Source organism: Chelonoidis abingdonii, chromosome 2 (genome assembly GCF_003597395.2).
Source record: "Chelonoidis abingdonii isolate Lonesome George chromosome 2, CheloAbing_2.0, whole genome shotgun sequence".
Lineage (NCBI taxonomy): Eukaryota > Metazoa > Chordata > Testudines > Testudinidae > Chelonoidis > Chelonoidis abingdonii.
Genome location: NC_133770.1, coordinates 183,264,173 through 183,288,725, shown reverse-complemented (window position 1 = coordinate 183,288,725; position 24,553 = coordinate 183,264,173). Strand labels below are relative to the sequence as shown.

Below are 24,553 nucleotides of genomic sequence, written 5' to 3'. Positions count from 1 at the left end.
AAGGACTCAAGGAGAAGATTCTTTTGCGCTGGACAGCAAGGATGCTTGGATGACTTTTTGTGTTTGTTTGTTTCCTCTTAATTCTATATGGCCTCTTCAGCCTTGGGGCATCACTGTCTTCTAAATCCCCTAACATGTCTAATCTATGTAAAAGAGTACTCTGGAAAAATCAGATACTAGATTGCAAGCAATGCTGTAAATCTTCCATTACAATATGCTTTATGAGCACCTTTTGTCATAATAATATAATAAAGAGTTGATGTATAAGCATGTAGGGGGAAATGTCCCTGTAGCGAGGCGGTGTGGCTCCCCTCCTCCACAGGGAGGGTTGAGCCCCATCAATCATCCCCCAGGGCGGAACCGCTGGGCAGAAGTCCCGCCCCTCAAAGGGTCAGGCAGCGACCCGGAAGGATAAAAGCTGGGCCTCAGCCTTCAGCAGCCCCAGCCGCTGCTGGGAGCAAACGTGCCTGCCGCGTCTCGTCACCTGGAGGCTGCTTGGGCCAAAGGCGGTACCAGGAGCTTGCCAGAGCTACCCCGGCCTGCTACGCGAGGAGTCTGCCAGAGCTACCCCCGTCCTTGCTACGGCCCGAGGAGCCATCGGACCAGACCGCGCCCACCTTTCCCTGAGATACTCCCAGCGACCTGCCCCAGCCTGACTGGGAGGAGCCCATGGTGCTGGGCGACCTGCGGACCATGGTAGCGAAACGAAGGGGGAATTGAAGTAGCCGGGGGGGCAGCTTGCTACGTCGAGTCGCAGAGGCCCCGAGCCTATGCCGTGTGTGTCGGTCAGATCCCCACTGATCACTCTGTCAGTGTGTTTCGGTTCGGATTCCCCACTGACTGGCCGTAGCGGCGACAGCGCTACTAGGGCCCGGGCTGGGTGGAACGCAGAGGGGGGTGGGCCTGCGTTCCCCTCTTCCACCTCGTGGGAACGGTTGGTGGCCAGGAATCCCCCTCCGCTGAGGCCTAACTGAGGGATCGTGTTGTATTGCTCTGCTCTGCCCCTGCCCAAAAGGGCCGAGCTGTCTTTTGTACTGTGTGGTGGTCATGAGCTTCGTCCTCTACTTCCCGACCAAGGGCTGGGCCCTATGACTCTGTCACTGCTCTGCCCTGCCCCAGAAGGGCCAGAGCTTATTGTACTGTGTTTGGTGCCTGCCTGCATCAAAGGCTGGGCCCCTACTGACTTTGCCTGTGCTCAGTCCTCTCCATAGGGACCGAACGTCCCCGGATGGTGGGCCGTGGGTCCAAGGGGCCGGACCCGCGGAGGACAGGACAGGGCTGGTGTGGCTCCCCTCCTCCACAGGGAGGGTTGAGCCTGGGCAACCCTCGTCACAGTCCCAAAAAGAAGACTAAAGATAACATGCAATAATTAAAGCTGATTAAAAATTAAAATAAAAGAACTATTTTCTGTCAGAATATACAGTTCTGTCAAAATTGAAACACACTGTGAAATCATGTAGATTTTGCTGAAGTTTCGTGTAGGAAAAAACAAAAAAAATTGGAATAAATTTTGACTTCTCATTTTGAAACAACTTTTTCTTTCAAATTGTTTTGATTTTGTATCATAATAAAATATACAATTGTAAAAGATCAACATTGAAATGTTCAGATTGAGCCAAAAGATTCTCCCCATCCCCTGAGTTTTCTTTTGTGAAGAATTTGTAAATTTTGGGGTTTCATTTCAAATCTGAACAAAAACAATTCTGAAACTCTGAAATCTTTCACAAAAGAAAATTTCCAATTTCTGCACAGCTGTTCAGGGTATTATGGGATCAAAGCTCTCTCCTTTTGCCTGGCAAGTGAAACTCTGGGCTCCGTTGTGTCACAAAGGGAGGGTGGAAGCCTAGGCTCACCTTCCTAGGCCATGTGGTCTCTCCATGAGCAATCTTAGACTAAAGGTTTTCAAGGTGTAAAACTCAGGCCTGGGGTGAGAAGAGGAACACTGAAACTGCGAGAGAGTCAGAGGCAAAAGACAGCTAATTCTGGGGACGGGGCAGAGGTGCCTTACCTGAGGTTTCTGCAAGGAGGGAGTTTCCTATTTGTTGTATGTTTGCGGAAACAGGACTCATGTACATTTTGTAAACGAACAAATTACACTAAGGAAATATGTGACTCCACATCACCAATTTCTGCTCCACACGGGGAAACTAACCTGGAAGGACCTGGATTGTGCTACTGCGCAGCAGAGGGGCAACAATAGTATATACACATAAATATCCCACCACACACACAGGTAGTAGAGGCACAGGGCCAGAGGAAGTCTCCTATTACACAGGGAAAAGGACCACGTTTGTTTCGAGACAAGGAGCTAAACTTAGCCTGGATATAAATTGGCATAGTTGTAGGCTCCTATACCAGAAATGAATTTGGCCAAGGTGTGTAGCTTTGGTGGAATCACAGCTTCAGCGAAAGCCCTCTATTCCAAATGGGAATAAAGTATACAAATGTAAGGAAAACAGTGTAGAAATGCACTCTCAGAAAAAAGGAACACTTGATATAGCCGGTGGGATCAACTCCATGCTCAGGCTTGCCAATGAATTTCTGTACACAATGCTGCGGCAATGTGGGTCTGTAAGCATGCACCAAATTAAGTATTGTTTAAATACCACCTTGGGCAGCCCGGAGAGTACCTTGGGTATGGTATGACGACTAAATAAATACTGCACTTTAGCAGAATGAGTCACCAAATCAGTGGATTTTTCTAAAGACAGGGCTGTGCTGATTGCGCTGGATTCTTCTCCCACGCTGATGTAACTCCATGGCTTCACTGGAGTTACCCATTATTTAGACCAGTGTGGGCAAGGCCAGGATCAGGTCTATATAATCTCCTGCAGTCTGTATTTTCTAAATAACTGGGTGCACTCAGAGAAGTCTCTTGCATTTATGTAAAAAGCAGGGTGCTGGGTAAGGTATTAGTCTGTCTGCATTGTGTGGCAATCACCTTTCTGCACAGAAATCCTTTGTCTCTTGCTAACATGTAGAGGTTGCATCCTGTGGGTACCCGGCTAGCAGAGGGGAGTCTCATTTTCTCCCTCTTCCTCTTCTCTCTTTCCTCCCAGGACATCTCCCCTCCTCACACCTGTTTTTTCCCCATTCAGCTGCAGCAAGCCCCCTTCTGAAGCTGCATTCACAGGAACAGAGGAGACGATTGGAACGACAGTTACACATTGTTTGGGTTGGTAAAGAATTCTGTTTAATATCACTTAAGCACAAAGCATAATAGGCTGAATTCTGCTCAGTGATGCCAATGTAAACCTGGAGTATCTCCACCTGTGTAACTGCACAAGTATTATAGAGCAGGCTTTGGACCACCTAGCTGAAATCACTCTTGAAATGTGGGTGCAGTTATGGATCTGATTGTATCAAGTGCACTCCTTCAGTGGACAGGCCTAAACATTTACCCTCTGTTTCATACATATTTTCATTCATACTGCCCTCCTCATCCCTGACTAAATCTGCCTGTCCCTGTGTCACAGGGTTCACTCACCACTCTGGTGCCTCCTGCTCTTCTCCGGGGTGCCCTCCTCTGGTGGTGCCTCGCCGCCATCAATTTTTGTTCCAGGACCCATGCCACTGCCCTCCAACTGTGCCATACTCTGTGTTTCCCCCCCCTTCTGGGGGACTGCAATTACTGTCAAGCCACTTCCCTCAGTGACAACTGCAGTCCATTGTCTGAGGGTTGCTTCCCATGTGGCTCCAGCACCTTCTTCTGCTCTTTACCCCAGGGCCTTAGCCTGCAGGCCCTACTAGCCATCCAGGAACAATCTCTAGCTCCCTGGTCCCTGCTTGCAACACAATTGCATCTGGTCCTGACGCTCCTTCCTCCTGCTAGGAGCCTGGGTCTTCTCCCCTGGAGCTCCAGTCAGCTACTGAACTCTGCTTTGCCCTGCACCCCTTCTTATATGAGCCTGCCAGGCCATGATTGGCTGCTCCTCTCAGCCCCTTTCTAATTGGCTGCCTTTGACGCAGCCTCCCTAGGGCTGCTTTTAACTCCTTTTCTACCAATGAGGGGCAGCCACACCATCACCGCCCCACCCCCAAGGGGAGCTAACACAGAGTCTTCATTGAAATCACCCATCACTGTGACCCAACAACAGTAGGGGCAAACCCAAAGGATGAAGTTTTTACATGGTCCTCCACACCTTAAGAAGGCAGCACAGCCCTATGGACAAGGCACTGGATTGGGACACAGGAGACCTGGATTTCTTTACCAGCTCTGCCACCGACCTGCTCAATAGCCCAGGGCAAGTTATGCCCTCTCTCTTTGCCTGTTTCCCCTCCCACCTTTTTGTCTATCTATTTAGACTGTAAGTCCTTTGGGGCAGGGTCCATTTTGGGGCAGTACCTAGTACAATGAGGCCCTGATCATATATGGGGCATCTAGGCACTAATGTAATGCAAATAATAAATAAAGGTCATGAGTTCATGAGCATGATGCTCGCTCCCTACTTGGGTTCTGCTGTGTTCTTGAAACCAGGCAGGATATTTAAATATGAGGCTCCTACTCCCATATATTACTTGACAAGGCAGCAGAGTCCTTGAATATTACCATACCCTGACTATTCACAAGGAACAAAGCAGGCAAGAAGAGCCAGACGGCCCACATCACGTGACCGTGCACACCCATTCACCAAAACACAGCTGGTAGGTTTAACTTTAGTCCAGCTTTGACAGGGTCCCTTTAAATTTTACTGGCTTTTGTCAGTTTGCATTACAGAGCTAACATTGTTTAAATGCAGCATATTATTTTTGGCCTGTGAATCACAGAACTCACTCCAAGTTCTCATCATGTAACCCACTGTAAGGGCTACAGCACGTTACTGCATCTATTTTGATGGCAGAGGATTGTTGTTAGAGAACTATTCACCAAGAATGGGGATTTGCTTCACAGATTTGAAAATTAGGAGTACGCTATCAAATAACCTCTCAGGGCTATAAACCACACAATTTCCATTGACTAATGGAGCTTGTGCTGCTAAATAATATCTTACACTCTTTTCAGCTGGAGGATCACAAAGCTCTTTATTGACTTACAACCGTATACAAAATAAACAAACTTCACTTCATCCACTACAATATAATTCAGCAGAGCCAGTGCTGAGGAACATGCAAACAGTGAGGTCACACTTGGGAACTTCCCTTCTCCCCTTTGCTGGGAGCAACCCTTTGGGAGCCAACGCCCTGGGAGCTGTAGCAATCAAGCATTTATTTATTTTGATAGAAGTTGTTAGGGATGGGAGCAGGGGGAATGTAGTGAGGAAGGAGTGAGCAGCAAGAGTCTCATAAGTGCGTAGAAGGAACTGAAAACAAACCAAGGCCCCTCTAGGCAATTCCTGCATGTTCTTTGAAAGTATATTAAGACTAGTACTTAAATGCTGCCATCTTTGAGGTTGGATGCAACAGCTGTTTTATACTACTCACAATAACACCACTCTACACAGTTTAGAAGAATTAGGGAGGAGGAATACCATATCCAACTGAATTTACTGTAGCTATGCAGAATGTAATAATTACCCAACTTGGAATTTAGTCAGAACATAGGGGTTAACACCCTTACTCTTGCAAAATATATCATGGATATCTTTAACCACCAGAATTGGTCAGGTCTTGATTTTGCATGTCAGCCAAAAGACCCCAGACTATGTAATGCTTTGAAAATGTATCTCTTAGTTTTGTTTCTAAGAGAACCACTGTTCAATCATATCATATTCAACAGATTTACAGCATGAGTTGCAGTTGTAATAACAGACTTGTTGTCTTCTGCAGGCATCACCCACTTTAGATAGCTGGGAGGAGAAAAAGAAACTGAGAAGGATACAGTTGGGTGAAACTGAGTTCTAACATTTTAACAGCCACATTATCCCAGTTGTTGTTGGCTTTTTTCAAATTATGCACATTCAAGAATGTCTATTTTAGAGCCTTTGGAAACTCCAAATAATGACATGTGTGTTAAAATGCGAAGAATGCAAATGTGGTTATTTATTATTTGGTCTGTGGCTTCTCCTCAACTTTAAAGAAATATAGAATTGTGCATAGCTTGTATTTCCCAGGTTGAAATAAAATAACACATTTGGTATTTTACACTGGGGGATTCCAGTGTGGTTTTCCCCTCAATAAGGAGGACCAATGTTGTAATACGATAGTGTTTTAGGACCCAGCTGGGGCTTTGCAACAAACCCTGAGCAAAGGGCTGTGCATCACTGGGTTGTCCCAGAAGCAGGGCAAGAACCAAATGCTGACCTCACCCCTGTGGGATGTGTGACATGCTAAGAAAGGGTGGATGCACATATCCCCCACACAGCAGGTGCAGATTTAACATTCACCAATTGCTCTACTTCAGTATTTCTCAACCAAAATGAGTTGCAAAGCTATTTCCATGACAGGGGGACTAGAAAAAGGGGAAAATGAGAACCAAGGTATGTCTATATGTGGAACTGGTGGTATAATTTTCCACTCAAGGAGACTTACCCATGCTAGCTCTGATCGAGAAAGCATGCTAAAAATAGAATGTAGTTATGGTGATCCCAGCAGCAGGAGGGGCTGACTGACCCAAGTCCCTGTGTGATGAGATTCTAAGCACGTACTCAGGACAACTAGCACCTCCCACCACTTGCACAGCCCTGGCTATGCTAGTTTTAGTGAGCTAGCTCCTTAAGAGCCTCTTCCAGCTGGAAACCACACCCTCCAGCTCCAAGTGCTGACATAGCCAAAAAGGAATAGGAAACAAGATTGGAGAAACAAGTAGTTGCATAAAAGCCACTCAAGGAATGATAGCTTTTTAAAAAAAAAAAAAATCAATCCCAAGTGAAAGAAAATTGGTTCATTTTTTAGAATCTAAGATTTCTTTTTTTCCTAAGAAAAATGAAAAGTTGTTTCTACCCTCTTCTGGTTGCAAAGATCACTTTCCAAATGTAACAGCTACTGTAATTTGGTTTACTGAATATACAACATTGTGGAATGTGCAATTAATGAACTATTGCAACTGAAATGTATAAATCATACTTACTTTCAATATCCTTTTAAATGTTAAATTGTCATTCAGGCCTACTGCATGCAAATGCTATCTTTGGCCATGTACAGCTCAATAATCTTTAAAAAATTAATAAAGTATATATTTGCAGTGCTCCTTTTGGTTTAAATGCCACAAAAAAATTCTGGAATTTGAGGGTTACAAGAAAACTAGTGGTTCGGGGGATTATGAGTGAGAAAGTTTAAGCCATTTAACAGAAAGAAGAATGGTAATTGCGGTTAAGGCACTAACCTGATGCTCAAGACTTCTGGGTTCAAATCCCACCACTGTCACAAGCTACTTGTGGGACTTTTGGCAAGTTATTTAATTTCTCTTTTGCTGAATTCCCCATATAAAATGAAAATAATACTGCCTTCTCTAGAGTGGTGTTGAGGAGAAATACATTGGAGATGCTCATGTACTACACTAGCAAGATGCCTCCCAAGACAGTTGTATCCTCTTAGTGTACTTGGAATTGACAGCCAGAGTCACTTTCATTTTATTCAGTTTCTGATGGTACTTTGCCCATTGCACATGTGCCCCTCTGCAACCTTTTGCAAAAATGTCATCAAAACATCCTTGGGGATTTGTGGATAAGTTGCTCCATGTTTTAAACAAGAGAAATGAATACTAAATAAACTGGTCACTCTAGTTTAATGTGAAAAGTGTCTTCCAGAGAAAAAATATTGGAACTGTGACCTTTTGACGATATATAAAGCAAGCCTACAAAAAAAATTGAGGGGGAAAAATATTTTCTGCTTGTTCCCCACCCCCCCCCAAGGAAATTCAGGTCTTGCCTGTCCTAGAAGATTCTGCAGAAAGAGGAGAACAGCTAGATTATGGCATCAAGAGCAGCGAGGAAGTGAAACCGGATTTACTGAGAGGGGAAGTGATTTGTATGCAGACTGTTAACAACAAAGTGCTTCAAATGCCTGCTTAACTTAAAATAACTGAAAAACAAGTAGAAAATAGACATTTTTGTTAGGATTCACTACCCTCCTACCACTTCAATTAAAGCTCACAATTCACATTTCTAAGGCTCCCAACAAGTCTCCTAGATTAGATTAAAGTAGGGAAAAGCACACTTTACATACTTGATTTCAGAGAGCAAGCAGAAACCAACCTTTATTGAGGCAGAGAGTTCTTTCCTGAGTGCTGGCTGGTGAGTCTTGCCCATATGCTCAGGGTTTAGCTGATAGCCATATTTGGGGTCGGGAAGGAATTTTCCTCCAGGGCAAATTGGCAGAGGCCCTGGAGGTTTTTCGCCTTCCTCTGCAGCGTGGGGCATGGGTCACTTGCTGGTGGGCTCTCTGCAGCTTGAGGTCTTCAAACCACAATTTGAAGACTTCAATAACTCGGACATAGGTTAGGGGTTGTTACAGAAGTAGAGGGGTAGGGTTCTGTGGCCTGCTTTGTGCAGGAGGTCAGACTAGATGATCATATTGGTCTCTTCTGACCTATGAGTCTCTGAGGCAGGGGAAATCACAACTTTTGAGGCCATTGTCATACATAATAAAGCAGCAATAAAGGTACAAAATCCATTTTTCCCCTTTGAAGCTACAACTGAATTACAAATATAACTGCATCGGGCATATTTTTTCCTCCCACAAACCACTGTCAGCTTCAGAGGCTGATATTTCTTTTTGATCTTCCACAGAAGTTAGATGAAAACTCTGCATCTGAGATGGTCAGAAAAGAAACGACCAGATGCCCCATCACAAAGAATGTACTATGCACTGACGGAAACTGATCTTGTGAAGTTAGTGTAATTCCTTAGAGCAATAGTTCTTGTGCAAATTACAGAACTACAAAAAGCAAATCTACAAAAGTAGCAATTAAGCTCCAAATAAATGACTGATATCAGGTTCCTGTTTATCAAATGCAAAGTTTAAAAAAACCCAAATGGATGTGTGTTCACTATGCATATCTTTGAAAAAGATGTTAAAAAAAAAGGAGAGGGGGAAATGGAATCTTTTTCTTGAAAGAAAGCAAGGGCTGTGATCTGGGCTCCACTATAGCTGCTTTATGACAGCTTAGCTGCAGTCATGTGGCTGCACAAAGCTGACTTAACTGGCCCTGTGGAATATCCACAGCATACTCCATTTGCAGGTATGACATACAGCTGGCTAACTGGCAATACCCCACTCCCATCCAGTCCCTGAAACAAGATTGTGCGAGGAGAGGGATGAGATATGGCAGGGGGAGGAATGTGTGGCTAGAGCTCTCTGCATTCCAGTTATTCTGGGTCTGTGGCGCAGTCCATAGAGAGTTGGTCTACACTACTGCACATTAGATCAGCCCTTGGGTCTGCTCTAACACATGCCAGGAACAGGGCACCAAATTCCACAAGCGCAACAGAGGCTTAAAGCCACATTTGCTTCCCCAACATTACCCCAAAGCCACCATGGTTGCCTCTCCTGAGCTGCACAATTCTGAATTAGAACTGAAGTCTGTACAGAGAAGAACTTCTAGCATAAATAATCATTCTGTACCTACTGTGACTGGAGTTGTAGCTCAACAGGGGAATATAAAGGAACAGAGAAACAAACTATAGCTGCTTCGGAGGACCAACTAGCAGAGAGCAATTTACAGGGAGCTCGGTGTTTTCCACCTGGAGAAAGAAGTCTGTATTTTTAATTATCACATTTAATTAATACCAGGATTACTATCTAGATGAGAAACAACTTTTGGCTCACCAAGGTGATTTTCAGCTGCTTTTGTATTTATCAAATACAAACCAAAACCAAAACTTCCAATAGCTGATCAGAGTGACTTTTTTGTTTTGTTTTTTTTTGACAGGGCTGGGGCATGGGGAGTGCCTATGGACACTGTAAGTATGTTTGTGTGTCTACATAAACAGCTAAATAGTTGACTGTCCTGTGTGCTGGAAATGTACTGTTGCTAACTACGCGGTGTTTCTCCCACACCCGTTCCTACTCCTTCAGATAAATGCCTAGTCACAGAAGAAGCATCCTATGAGCCAAATGTGACCCACACAGTTCTACTGAGTAAAGTGTGACTTCCTTCATTTTCCATACTGAGGCACAGTCCAGGGAGACCATAATTCTCAGCATAAAGTTGATCTGATCAAAATGAAGCATCACATGCCAGCACATTTAGACATATTAAAAAAAATGGAGAAAGGAAATTAAGAGTGATCTGGGTTTCCCAGGTACAGACACAGAGACCCCTTGCAAAGAGTCCCCAGTTTTTGGAAACAACTCTTACCTCAGACCTGACAAACTCACTACACCAAACATGTCTTACAGGTTATTTATCCATAAAGAGTAACATGTAAGATATCTACAGAAAATTTATAACTTGTCAAGACTCAATCTTTGTGATTATATATGTACAAGTAATATTTAAGAAATAATGTATTTATATTTTATGTATGCTAAACCCCATCCTGTTTAGCCAGTGAAGCAATGAAAAGCTCATTTGTTTAACCTTGCTGAATCCCAAGACTTTCAATGGAAAATCATCAGAGGCAAATGCAAACAATGGGAACCACTTGAAGGTAAAAAAAAAAAAAGAACTTTGCAACAAGACAGCGGCTATGAATAGAAACAAAAACCTATTTCAGTATAACACAGAGGAAGGAGAGACCGTCTGGATCCTTTCACTGAGGAGACATCTGGAGGAGCCAGGTTTTCTTGTGAAAAATTGGATCCTGGTTCCTGTGATGCCAGCCAGCTGTGCAACAGACTGAACTTTTGGGGTGGGCTGGACAAACATACCTTATTACATAGGAAAGGTAACCATTAAGAAGTATAGACACAAGTTTGCATTTTATGATTTTGCTTTGTATTGTAACCATTTGTTTCCACCACTCTCTCTTGTTTCTACTTAACTCTCCATTCTTTTGTAATAAAACTTCTCTTTCTTTTTGAATTTAAAGTGCTGTGTGGTTTAAGGCAAAACTAGTAAACTGGGGCACACTAATCCTTTGGAGGAAGAGGATCTGGCATTTCTGTGAGTAGCCAATGTCAAGGGCTGGATATCACAGGGGAACGATTCAAAGGGACTCAGGGACTGGGGTACATCTTTTGTTAACCTATAAGGTAAAGACAGGGCTCGCATAACCCAGGGGAGCACAGTTGAGTGGCTGACAGGCTGATGGAGTTAGGGAGCTGATACCCAGCCAGGCACAGGCAAGACAACTCATGCTGGAGGCAAGGGGTAACAAGATGACTAATAGTTCTGGGTGCCCCAAGAACCATCAGCCGCTCATCAGAAGAATGACTTGCCAGTGGTAAGTTGAACTCTATTTTCCAAGAAAGTGGTCTGTAGCCCTAAGGCCCCAGACATAGTCATGTATTCCCCCACAGACATGTATGAAGACAGATATATAAAAATAGAAACCACAAATAAAATGATAACCACCAATGAAATCCGCGGTTCCTGTTGAAAGCAAACACAAAACACTTTTTTACTCTAAATCAAAACCCTACAGACCCATCTTTAAAGTCATTTCTCTGCATAGCATCGTATCTTCAGAAAATTGTGCAGACTTATTTTTGAACTTCAATAACTGGAAAACAGCTTTTTAAATAATAATAATAATAATACAAACTTGGTATGTATGTTGTCTTTGAAGAGGAACACACATTTGTTAGGTTGGAAAAACAGTGACCAAAAGTAAAGAGATTCGATTTAAAAAGTGATGTTAAAAGATTATACAGGTCCACAAGAGCAATTCCTCATTCACGGTAGACCGTCATTGTGCTGTTAAGTTAGCCACACTTAAATGTATGTGAGCTTCCCTAGATGTGCACTTGTACAAGCTGAGCAAAAAACACTCTGTGCAAGGTGTACTGAGCATATGCAGTTACATTTTCAACAGATCTCAGCTTGGCCAAGTCAAAATGAATGTTCTTAGTGATGCTCAAAAGCACTTGGCATCAGTGAGGACTATTTCCAACCAAAATTTTCTCTTTTTATCCCTACGTGGTTTGGTGTTATAGCTATTCAAATTAAGGCCACAAAATATTGTTATAAGGTGAAAAGTATATTTTGTCTCCCTACTTGTATTCATAATCAACAGAACTCTTTTTCCTGAAAGTTTTTTAAAAAGTTACTCTTGGGCAGGGACTGAGCCTGGAAATTTTCAGCTTTACAGGAGAAAATTTTGGGAAATTATAAGTGAGAATGGAAATGTTAATGCAACCTTAACTATAGCATTTGCTGCCACTTTTACTATAATAAGTGGCGCAAATGAAAATAGTATTGTGTACACATTAAATACACAGTTTTCCTTATCCAGGTGCATGTTAGGTGTGGTTACCCCCAGTCACTCCAATTAAAATAAATATAGATGGGCCCAACTTTTCACTGTCTTGCTCTGGTGTCATCACAGTTACCTGTTTGAGAAGGGCATAAAATTCTACCCCCTTCTATAATGTTTTACACCCATTTTGCAGAGGTGCTAATGACTCCACAAAAGTTGAGGCAAAGAAGGATCAAGCCCATCTCATTTATTTCCAAGATCATCCATTTAATGAGATGCAAGTGGGATTTTTAGTTATGTTTATTGTCTGAAATTTAGCAGTGCATTACCTACAGTTACAGGGCCAATTTGATGCTTATGTACACCTGTGTAAGTCAAGGATATTTCCACCAAAGTCAATGGAGTTACATTACGGTAAAACTGGGGTAAAAGAGAGGCATGTTAGGCCCAAAATGTAATTCCGATGTAGGATCATAGGATCAGCTACTTTATCTTCTCTTCGTGCATGTGTGCTAGGTTGAACTCACAGAATTAATTTACCACCCAGTGTGCAGCTTTGCAGAGAGAAGGGATCAAAGACTAACTCACCAAAATAAACTTGTCCCTAACTACCCAGAGCCCAACTGCCTTTCTGGAAAGCCCAGGGTGCTGGAACTCTTCCCTTTAAATCAGAACTGTTCTGACAGAGGTGCTACCATTACAGAGTCCATGGAACGTTTTGTTATAGTGGGAGCGTCAGCGCTGGCGTCCTAACAAAATTTTAGTTTGGGTTATTAATTTCTCTTCACTCTACCAGCTTGGGAGCACTGTACCTTTTCTGCTGACCAGGCCTATTTGCCAATGTATTTCTCTGACTGATTGCCAGTGCCAAAAGGAGTTACATGAGTGGTCAACTACTCCCTTGCAGCAGGCTGTCATTTGCTATGGGTAGAGGGCAGTTGCTGCCCCCCACCAACCCACCCTCCCCACACACCTAGGTCTATATGCTCTATTTTGCCTTCCACTTTTTGCCCCTCTACTTCATACCAGATTTTGCAAGATATTATACAATCACATGTAATGCTCTATATGCTGGCACAACTTTGCCCCCCATCCCTCACATTTTTCTGAAATGATGCCGTGCTTTGCAGTCTATCATAGCAAAGGGACCAATACCCAACGTATAGGTCAGCAATGAATATGCTAAAGCCACTACCATGAACCACAAATAGAAACCTAAAGGATTTTGGCTTATTCACAAACCTGGTGGAGGCTGTTCCCTTCCAAAGCTCACTGAAGTCAATGGAAGTCTTTTGACTGCCTTGAGAGGAATGGATCAGACCCTAGGCCTCCCATAACAACCTGTCTGAATCTTGGTTTCTCCACCGCAAAAACAGAGATAACAATACTCTCCTTTGTAAAGCATTTTGAGATCTTTGATGAAAAGCCTTACTGTATAAGTGCTAAGTATTACTGTTAAATAAAAGAAATAAGATCTATGAAAACAAGTAAGCAATGCCATCCCAGAAGTTTGCGGTAATTTCAAGATTGCTGCCAAGTACAGGCAGTAAACAGTGGGATAAGCTGATAGCAAGGAGCTTAAGTGGAAGTTTTGCTACGGCTGTTTTCATCAGAAATCAGGCATGCAGAAGAGAGTTCAGCATGTTTGAAATAGAAGAATATTGACTGGATTGCAATGAACCTGCTTCCTCCTTTGATGATTAATTCAGGGAATAAAAATCTATATGAACAATACATTTTCTGCTAAGAAGCTAAAGCATGTGACCAAAAAAGCTCAGAATCCTTGAATGCTGAACAGTATTTAGAGTGTGTGAAACATCACGTTTGTTAGAAAAGAACAGAAACTCTTTGTGGTTATAGCCTAATTCCAACATTAAATATTTCACAAATATAGCTGATTATATGGCCAGCAATTATACAAAGTGTTGCAAATGCCTGAATGTGTGTTTTCTTAGACACTGAAATGGATTATAAAGAAGCAATCGCTTCTTGAATGGAATCGTGCAGAGCATTTTTCATATAGTAACACTAATTAAATTAATCGTCATGCCTGTTTTGTTAATAAATGGATGTGAAAATAATTATCTCTGTGTTTTTCCTCCGCAAACTTGTGGCATATTAGGATGACTTTACTTGTTAGCAAAAACGTAAGTTTCATTTCATAGTGACAGAATAACAAAAGCTAAAAGAATAAAATATGGGAATCTGAATTGAAGTGTGACTCATACCTGTTTAATGAGAAGAATTCAGAACTGGAAAGGGAAGTGTATGGACAGGGAAAGTCACATGAAGGGTATGTGTGGTGAGTTATCTTAAATTCTTGCATTTAAAATATCTTTTCATGTTATGTCAAACACATGGGTAGGTGCCCTTCTTATATGTTTACCAATTTAAATAAAAATTGGGAGGAAAACACAAAGAGGTAATTTACTTTTCATTACTTCTTTTCTCCTGTTGTTTAAAGCCCACCATTATACCAACACAGGTCTGGACCACACCAGCTTTGTAAAGGAAGCAAGTCGAGAATGGTCAGTATTTAAAGGGTAATCCTATGGTGCTGCAGAAAGTGGCAGTGGTAATTCAATAGATGGGCCTCTTCATTCTGACTAAGCACTGAACCAATACCTCAAACAAGGAGGAAGGATGGTGTAGTGGCTAGGGTGCTAGCCTAGGCATCAGGAGACTGAAGATGAGTTTCCTGCTCCATTGCAGATTTTCAGTGTGACCTTGGACAAGTTGTTTAGTCTCTCCGGGCCTTCGTTTCCCATCTGTAAAATGGGGATAATAGCACTTCTCTACTTCACAGGGGTGATGTGAGGATAAATCCATTAAAATTGTGAGATGCTCAGAATCTACAGTAATGGAAGCCATATAAGATACATAGAACATGGGGCTTTGCTTCCGATCTCACTCACCCACTTGTAACTCCATCAACCTCTGAGGAGTCAATCCTGGTCTACATCAGTACAAGTGAAAGGAGAATCAGGCATTGTGCTGTTAGAGATACCAGGCCTGATTCTCTAATGCCTTGGACCCTGTGCAGTCATTTATACACGCATAAAATGGGTGAAATGTGCCACCAAATCAGAATTCACTACTCCCTTATACTGGCAGTAGCATATTACATTCACTTTGCACAGGTGTAAATGACTACACAAGCTGAAAGGCAGTGGAGAATTAGGCCCAGGGTCTTTCTGAATAAGGTGAAAAAACCAGAGGTCTTGTCTTTTTGTACTCATTAAGTGATGACCTAGCTGGATTCCAGTTTGGGTGATCCAGTTTTGTTACTTAAAATTCTCTCTAGAGCAGAGGTTCTCAACCAGAGGTACATGTACTCCTGGGGGCACGCAGAGATCTTCCAGGGGTTACCTTGACTCATCTAGAGATTTGCCTAATTCTACGACAGGCTATATAAAAAGTACTAGCAAAGTCAGTACAAACTAAAATTGCATACGTCTTCTTTATACTGCTCTATACACTATGCACTGAAATGTAAGTACAATATTTATATTCCAATTGATTTCTTTTATAATTATATGGTAACGATGAGAAAGTCAGCAATTTTTCAGTCATAGTGTGCTGTGACCCTTTTGTATTTTTATGTCTGATTTTGTAAGCAAGTAGTTTTTAAGGGAGGTGTAACTTGGGGTAGATAAGACAAATCCAACTCCTGAAAAGGGTACAGTGGTCTGGAAAAGTTGAGAGCCACTGCACTAGTTTAGTGGTTCTCAAACTTTTGTACTGGTGACGTCTTTCACACAGAAAGCTGCTGAGTGCGATCTCCCTAACAAATTAAAAAACACTTTTAAAATATATTTAACATCATTATAAATGCTGGAGGCAAAGTGGGGTTTGGGGTGGAGGCTGACATCTTGTGACCCCCCCATGTAATAACCACACAGCCCCCTGAGAGGTCCTGACCCCCAGTTTGAGAACCCCTGGTTTAGTTGGATAGAGTGGCGTTCTCCATTCCTGTCATAAACTTTTGTATAGTGTGGCTGTGAACCATTAAACAGTTGCTGTGTTCCATCCTAGAGATGGCAGCATTTCCAACAGCAGTGTTGTAACTCTTGTATAGTTTGTAAAGCACTTTGAGATGAAAGGTGCTATCTAAATGCAAGATATTTATAGTATTTACTTTTTTAATCTGTTTTTTATTTTAATGAACACCTGAACTGCAGTCACATATCATACAACAGTCTCCTCTCCTCCTGAAGGAGAGATAGAGGCAGGGTCCTATAACACAGCTTTTAGTTCACCTAATAGGATCAGTGAGCGGAAACCAACCTAAAAGTGCCACCTTCTTGACTTGAGATATCTAGCATATCTTGGGGCTGTATTTCCTTAGGTTCTACTTGCTTAGACTGTAAGCTCTTTAGGGAAGGGGCTGTCTTTTTGTTCTCTGTTTGTACAGAGCCTAACATAATGGAGTCCTAGTCCATGACTAGGGTTACTAGACACTATGGTAATACAAATAATAAATAATAATTAAATAATAATAATGCCCAGTGGTCCATGGAATGCTTCACACTGAACACTGGATCTCACTTTCACTCTCTTCATAGAGTTCTGCAGAACCCACCAAATGGTCACATGTTGATTTTCCATCTCAGGTAGAAAGAAAGATAAAACAAATTGACAACAATAGACCATTTGGGCCTGACCCTGTAAGATGCCCAAGAACTACTTGGGAGGTGGTGAGCACCTTCAGTTTCCATCAACTTCAACTGGATTTAAGGGCACTCAGCACTATATAGAAATACACCTTCTGTTTATAGGTATCACTGAGTTCTCTTTCCCCCATGAAGATTTCTGATGCCCTGGACCTGTACAAAGTGGGTGGGAAATGCCACTATTCTCATTTATTAGTAGCCTTTTGCACCACTTTGCACTCATGAAAATGACCCCACACAGTGTAGGGCACTGAATATGAGATCCTATACTCTCTCTCCCCCACCCCCACCCCCATCTGAACTAAAAGCCAACTAGACTGAAAGATACATATTTTGCTCTTTGTATGTGGGAAAACAAAACAGATGGTCTCAGTCTACGGGACAGGTGTCCACACTACAAAACTGTCACAACTTACAACACCCTCGTTGGAAGTCTCAGCCATACTAGCCAAAAATCTTCTGAGAGGGAAAAATAAAAGTACCTTGTATAGTTGCATAGATTTACATTCATTTGTATAAATCCAGGTGCAAATAATTACAAGCACATGCCATCCTACTTTAAAGTTATGCTATATGGAACCCCTACTTGGAAAGATGCATTTTACAGAACCTGGAGTGTCTGACAGATGTTATACGTTGTAGCCATCCAATATATAAATAAAAAAGAAAAGACCTGTCATGCCATATTTCCATTCTTGTTCTTACTCTCATTTGTCGTGACAAGTTCTAGGAAGACAGAGGAGGAGAAGATGTTCCTGCAAGCTTCATTACCAATGAGCCTCCACAATGTCATACGCAAAAGGCAAAAAGCCAGGCCATTTAAAACAATTTTCCATTGGGGTTCTTCGAAGAACATATAATGATGTTTTTAGGAGCCAAAGCAATGGATTATCATTTTTTTCCTCCAGCAAAAGATTTTTTATCTCTGACCTCAGGCAATCCCAAGAAGGTCTCCTAATACATTCCGAACTGAAATAAGAGGCAATGAGAAAACTGAGATGTGTGACCGCTACAGGTTGGGGACTGACTGGTAAGCAGCAGTTCTGCAGAAAAGGACCTGGGGATTACAGTGGACGAGAAGCTGGATATGAATCAGCAGTGTGCCCTTGTTGCCAAGAAGGCCAAAGGCATATTGGGCTGTATTAGTAGAAGCATTGACAGCAGATCGAGGGAAGTGATTATTCCCCTCTATTTGGCACTGGTGAGGCTACACCTGGAGTATTGTGTCCAGTTTTGGACCCTCACTACAGAACGGATGTGGACAAATTGAAGATAGTCCAGCGGAGGGCAACAAAAATTATTAGGGGGCTGGGGCACGTGACTTACGAGGAGAAACTGAGGGAACTGGGGTTATTTGGTCTGCAGAAGAGAAGAGTCAGGGGGGATTTGATAGCAGCCTTCAACTACCTGAAGGGAGGTTCCAAAGAGGATGGAGCTTGGCTGTTTTCAGTGGTGGCAGATGACTGAACAAGAATCAATGGTCTCAAGTTGCAGTGGGGGAGGTCTAGGTTGGATATTAGGAAACACTATTTCATTAGGAGGGTGGTGAAGAACTGGAATGGGTTACCTAGGGAGGTGGTGGCATCTCCATCTTTAGAGGTTTTTAAGGCCCGACTTGACAAAGTGCTGACTGGGATGATTTAGTTGGTGGTGGTCCTGCTTTGAGGAGGGGGTTGGACTAGATGACCTCCTAAGGTCTCTTCCAACCCTAATATTCTATGCTTCTATGATTTAAAAGAGAGAGAAATTCACTTTGAATTATGTCTGTGGAACTTGGATGTGGATAATCTAAATTAGGAGAGAAGTCAAGGAAACAGAAAATGACTTTCAAGCGCTTCAGTGTTAGGGCTATTTCCTGACATGCAAGTGAATTGCTTTCTGATTTTATATGAAATCATTCCACCCTGAGTCTTGAGCCCTGAATCAGACAGAAGAGCAGATTGCTCAAGTATCCCTGTAGACCACTACAAATGCCAAAAAAGAAGAGCAGCCTTAACATAGTCTGCTCAGCATAGAGTCAACAATGTCCTGGAGGGACTGTCTCTACAGGACAGATAGTAGTTCAGTCTTCTCTGTTATGACTGCCAGTTGTGATGATGGTGGTGTAGATTAACGCAGATTGCCAACTCAATACCTAGATTATCGTAAAGTATTCATATGGTCATTACTGCAGACCTGGACCATCAGTGGTGCTGCCGCACCCCTGGGCTTGAAGTAGTAATAACAAACACCAAATACATGGTTTCTATTGCCAGCACCCCCACTATAAAAATTGTTCCAGCACCCCTGTGGAGCATGACCCAAATCTTGTGTATATAGGTGTTACATTGGACTGTACCTTGATTTTCAAGGAACCTTTGATCAAGACCTCACTGCAAATAAAGATCAGAAACAACCTGATCAGCAAATTAACTGTGTCTCTCTGTGGAGCCAATGAACAGACACTAAGAAACTCTGGGCTTGGCCTGTGTTAATCTGTAGCAGAGTATTACTTACTGGCATGGCTCAACTCTACAGCAGCAGACAGCTGTATGAAACTATGCATTTAATAACAGGAATCATGGCACCAACCAGCGTGGCCTGGCTGCTGGTTCTATCCAACATTGTCCCTCCGGACATCAGGTGACAAGTCATCTTGCAGAATCTGCTCCTTAAAGGTGCAAGGCATGCCACATCTATTCTAGTTTAAAGATGTGTTTAATCCACCAAGCCAGCACAAGGTGCCCTGTTTGGATAATTCCCCTAAGGAACCTCAAAATAACCCCCTGGTGGAATATTAGATGGCAAGAACAAGCTTCAAACACAGCCAGTGCCTATCTCGTGGTGACAGATCCACCAGTCCAGCCCCTTGGTTTTGACCTTCCATGCCATCTCTGAGTAACGGAGTCCCTGGGCGATGCTCTGGAACTGCTCCGCACAAAGCCAGTCAGAACTTTGGGGAGCCTCCTCTCCCTTGGAGCAGACTTGTTCATGGCAAGAAGCTCACGTCTTCACCTCCTGGGTTTCTCCTTGGAGCATTCAGCATCCTCTGCCCCTCCGTGCACTTCCCACAGCGAGCCCGCTCCAGCTCAGATGTGACTCTCAGCCAGCCAGTAAAACAGAGGTTTATTCGATGACAGGAACAGGGTCTAAAACAGAGCTTGTAGGCACAGCAAACGGGACCCCTTAGCCAGGTCCATTCTGGGGGGCAGTGAGCCAGACCCCCACATCTGCACTTCACTCCTCGTCTCCAGCCAGCTGCAGACTCACAACCCCCTCCAGCCCTTCCTCCTCTGCTCAGCTCCTTTCCTGGGCCAGGAGGTCACCTGATCCCTTGTCTCCAACATCTTCAGTTGGCACCTTTGCAGAGGAGGGGCCCAGGCCAACAGTTGCTAGGAGACAGAGTGTCAGGCATTTAGGTGTATTGGCCCTTTGCTCTGCAGCAACCACACACCCTTATTCCTCCACCTAGATACTTAAGAACTGCAGAGGGGACACTGAGGCACCAACACAGTATTCAGAGAAAAAATTAAGAATATTCCCAGTTTGTCACAAAAGCTCAATTGCTTCAGACATGGAGTGATAAGAGATGCTGCTAATGACTATAAGTGGGGTCTCTGTGACTCCTCTTTGCTGCTGTGGCCAGTTAGAAGATTCAGGCCACATACTTGCAGGCTGCACTTATCGGCAAGGGCTGCCTGGTTCCCTCATGGACTTGCTTAACCTTCCCTAGGCTATTGAATGATTAAGACACTTAGGCTGTCATGTTTGTGACTTGATTGACTGTGTAGCTGCAGTCACTATAAAATATTATATATATATATATATATAATACTGCAGTGTCATATTAGGGAAGAACCATTATCTGGAGGTTAATGTGATTAAGCAAACAAGCAGGTAAGTAGCAGCTCAATAAAGAAACTACGTAGCTTAAGAACATAAGAACATAAGAACGGCCATACCGTGTCAGACCAAAGGTCTGTATAGCCCAGTATCTGTCTACCGACAGTGGCCAATACCAGGTGCCCCAGAGGGAGTGAACCTAACAGGTAATGATCAAATGATCTCTCTTCTGCCATCCATCTCCATCCTCTGACAAACAGAGGCTAGAGACACCATTCTTTACCCATCTGCTAAATAGCCATTTATGCTTAGCCACCATGAAAATTCTCATTCCACTTTTCAAATGTTATATGTCCAAGCCTCACAACCTCCCAGTAAGAGTCCACAATTGACTGTGCGCGCGTGAAGAAGAACTCCCTTTTATTTGTTTAAACCTGCTGCCTATTAATTTATTTGGGACCCTAGTTCTTGTATTTGGGAATAAGTAATCAACTTTTCCTTATCACTTTCCTCCACAATCACTCATTGAAATTTATATACTCTATCATATCCAAACCCTATTAGTCTGCCCTTTATGCCAGCTGAAAAGTTCCTTAGCCTCTTTAATCTTCCTCATATGGGACTCTCATTCAACCCCTAAGCATTTTAGCTGCCCTTATCTGAATTACCTGTTTCTAGTGCTAAATATCTTTTTTTGACGTGAGGAACCACATCTGTACACGGTATTCGAGATATGGGAGTACCATGGATTTATATAAGGGCAATAATATATTCTCAGTCTTATTCTCTGTCCCCTTTTTAATGATTCCTAACATCCTGTTTGCTTTTTTGACCCCAGGCTGTTGCCCCTTCTCTCTGTACCCTCCCAGACATTTAAAGTGACTTGAATTTTGTCAGACCAGCTGTGCACATTTGTAAATACTTAAGCAACATGGATTGACAGAATAACCTACTTCAGGCAGACTTTCTACAAAGAATGTCAAAGATGATTTTCAGAACTTACGAAACCAAAGAACCCTAACGTTAGTGTATTAACCCCTTAGATCCTCCCTCTTTTACAACACTAACAAATGTATTCAGTTCCCCTTGGAAAGCCCTCTATTCTTTCCATCTTTTTTCTTTGTTGAAACAAATGTGACAAAAGTCTCCCCAAATTGATTCAGGCTCATGGCAACACCAATATCTCACCAAAAGGAAAAACAGGGATTTTTTCCTACTTGTCCAAAAAGAATGTGAAACTCAGTTATGCAAAACCAGCCACAACCTCCTCCCCTGGTGCAAAAACACCAAAACTTATGTAACTCTGCAACTAATCTTCAGTAATCTTGAGTGAGGCATTTAAATCCAGGGAATAAGCCTATTTTTTTCCCAAGCTTATCAATAGAACAAAAAAGAGAAGAAAAAAGAAGCAAAGTCCAGCCAGTGTTGTAATATTTGTTTCATGTGAGCAGTGTCCTTTCTTTGGACAGCAAACTCTCCTGCAGTGCAATTTCCTACCCAGGGCTACTGAACATTAAAAGAAAAGCTGCTTTAGGGCTTGAATAGCACTCGCAGCAGAACCATGGCAATTGCTACACTGGCTCTGTACCACTCCCTTGTTTTTGTCTGGTATATTTTTGTAACCTATTCAATCTCACTTGTAAGAGCAGAAGACCGGCCGTCTGAAGTGTTCCTTTATGGTAGGCAGTGGAAATATTTGACAGTTCTCAATCTGGTAAGCACATAGTATACAGTGGTACCAATCTGTCTATTTGTCTGTCTACCATCTGTGCCTTAAAACATATGCAGCTGGTGTATTTGCTGCTGGTATACTGCTTTCTTTTATAGTTTATACCCCAAAGCAAACTAAATAGGTATCCACATTTGTATTGTTTATGTATAAAGAATATTTGGCAGCAAATTGCAATACTTTCAAATTCTATATATACTGTAGCTAGTTGCCTCATTGTTAAGAGATGTGTTAATCTTGAGAAGGAAAGAAATGTAGAATGTGTACAGGAAGGATGTACAGCTTTAAAGAATGTTATCTAATCCTAGGAATAGAATAGTTACCAATTAGTATTAGTATATGTATATTCAGCACTGAGTAGCATGCATGCAGTGAGAATTATAATTCTTTGAATATGATTTTAGCTATTACAAAATAGACAAGCAGTAAAACAAAATATGGTGAGGTAATAGCCAATCACTGCATGTACTTAATTAAAAAAATTGTTGGGGGTGGGGACATTGTAAGTCACAATGAGCAAAAAAAAATGTAGAAATATATGCAATCTTATCTCATGCATTTCAAAAAGTGTAATCAGTGACTTGCTGTGTTTCTTAGAATTACACTGTGATATACTGACAATAATATATTTCTGTATCACATATTAGCACTAATATCACACCATTACTAACCAGATGAAAACATATAACACATGCTGTCCATGGGACAAAACTTGGTCTGAGTAACTAGCCCAAGTAGCTGGGCTGTGCAAAGGGGATTTCTATGGGTGGAGATAGGGGCTTGTGGACAGAATTCCTACTGAGCTGTTGTTCTGGCAATGGAGCCCTTCAGAGACACTGGTTTGCCTCGAGGCTCCCTAGCCCTTGCATTCCCCTTGTGACCCAGTCAGCGGTGTATGGATTTATATAGCAGTGGAATCTCCAGCCCTGCCCGTGCCTGTCCTTATCCCTAGCGGGCCACTGGATGATGCCACACTGGGAGTTACCACACAATAGAGGGCACAGTGGCACTCATTACAGCACTTTGTGAGTCTAAGCCTTACAGGGTAGGGGTTGGCTCTTCTGTGTCTGTGTAGCATATACAGTAGTAGTCAATATAAATATTTCCTGCTGTGGCTACTAACAACCAGCAATGCGAGCCACCCCATGGGCCCCCGACGTCCTGTCTGAGCTTCCTCAAACCACAATTGTCCTGTCTTAGGCTGGGCCCTCCACACCCACAGAGTGAGGGGCCAGATTTGGGACTATACCTTTGGGCATTCTTATGCTGTATTTTTAAAAACCGTTAATGAAAACCAATGAGAAAATGGGAAACACTGGGGAGTAATCTAAGTAGTATGTAAATTCCTCTCCTTGGGAGATACCTGTCAACATCCTAACCACCGAGGGCCAAAACATGAGCCTGCTGTTGTGCTGCTGCAGAGCCCGCCAACATTGCTGACCCTTGGAATGGATTTGTGCACCCAAACAGTAAAGAAAACCTGAGGCAAAATGGTCCCCCTCAGGCAGATCCACAATCAGCCTTCCCCATGGCCCTGGTGCAGGGCCACCCAGAAGGAGGGGGCAAGTGGGGCAATTTGCCCCAAGCCCTGGGCCCTGCACGGGGCCCCCACAAGAACATAATATTCTATAGTTTTGCAACATTTTTTATAGAAAAGGCCCCCAAAATTGCTTTGCCCTGGGCCCCCTGAATCCTCTGGGTGTCCCTGCCCTGCTACTCTGCTGTCCACAATTCTGGGTCACCAGGGGAGTGACGTTGGGTGAAGCTACCCTTTTCCCAGTGTGTCACTATGAGCATGGGGTGACAGAACATGACTGTGCTGCTTTTCCTCCCCATCCTTTCAGAAGCAGAGTTGACTATTCCAAAATGAAGCAGTCAGCAACAGGGGTGCCCACTGGGCTGAAGACACCACCCTCCAGTCACAGAGGAAAGGTGGAGAGATTCAGACAGGTACAGGAAGTGGTGGAGGAAGCAGAAGCTCCTCTATGATACAAAATCCCTCTTTCTCCAGAGACTTTTTCTGAGGAAGTGGGGAGGGTGTTACAGCAAGTACCTGATCCCCCATTCCTTCCCTCACCTGCACAAGCTGC

General features: G+C 43.0%; 1 protein-coding gene and 1 long non-coding RNA gene across 3 annotated transcripts in view; one reads left to right on the top strand and one right to left on the bottom strand.

Annotated features, from left to right (window-relative positions):
- The window catches only part of LOC116832512 (uncharacterized), a 139,843-nt gene that overhangs the window by 27,382 nt on the left and 87,908 nt on the right, over positions 1-24,553 (bottom strand). The window lies entirely within an intron of this gene.
- ADTRP (androgen dependent TFPI regulating protein) overlaps positions 22,242-24,553 on the top strand; it is a 46,685-nt gene continuing 44,373 nt past the window's right edge. The window contains exon 1 of the mRNA XM_032793276.2: positions 22,242-22,448. Coding sequence (XP_032649167.1) covers positions 22,296-22,448 — 153 coding nt within the window. The 5' untranslated portion in view covers positions 22,242-22,295. The remainder of the gene's footprint in view (positions 22,449-24,553) is intronic.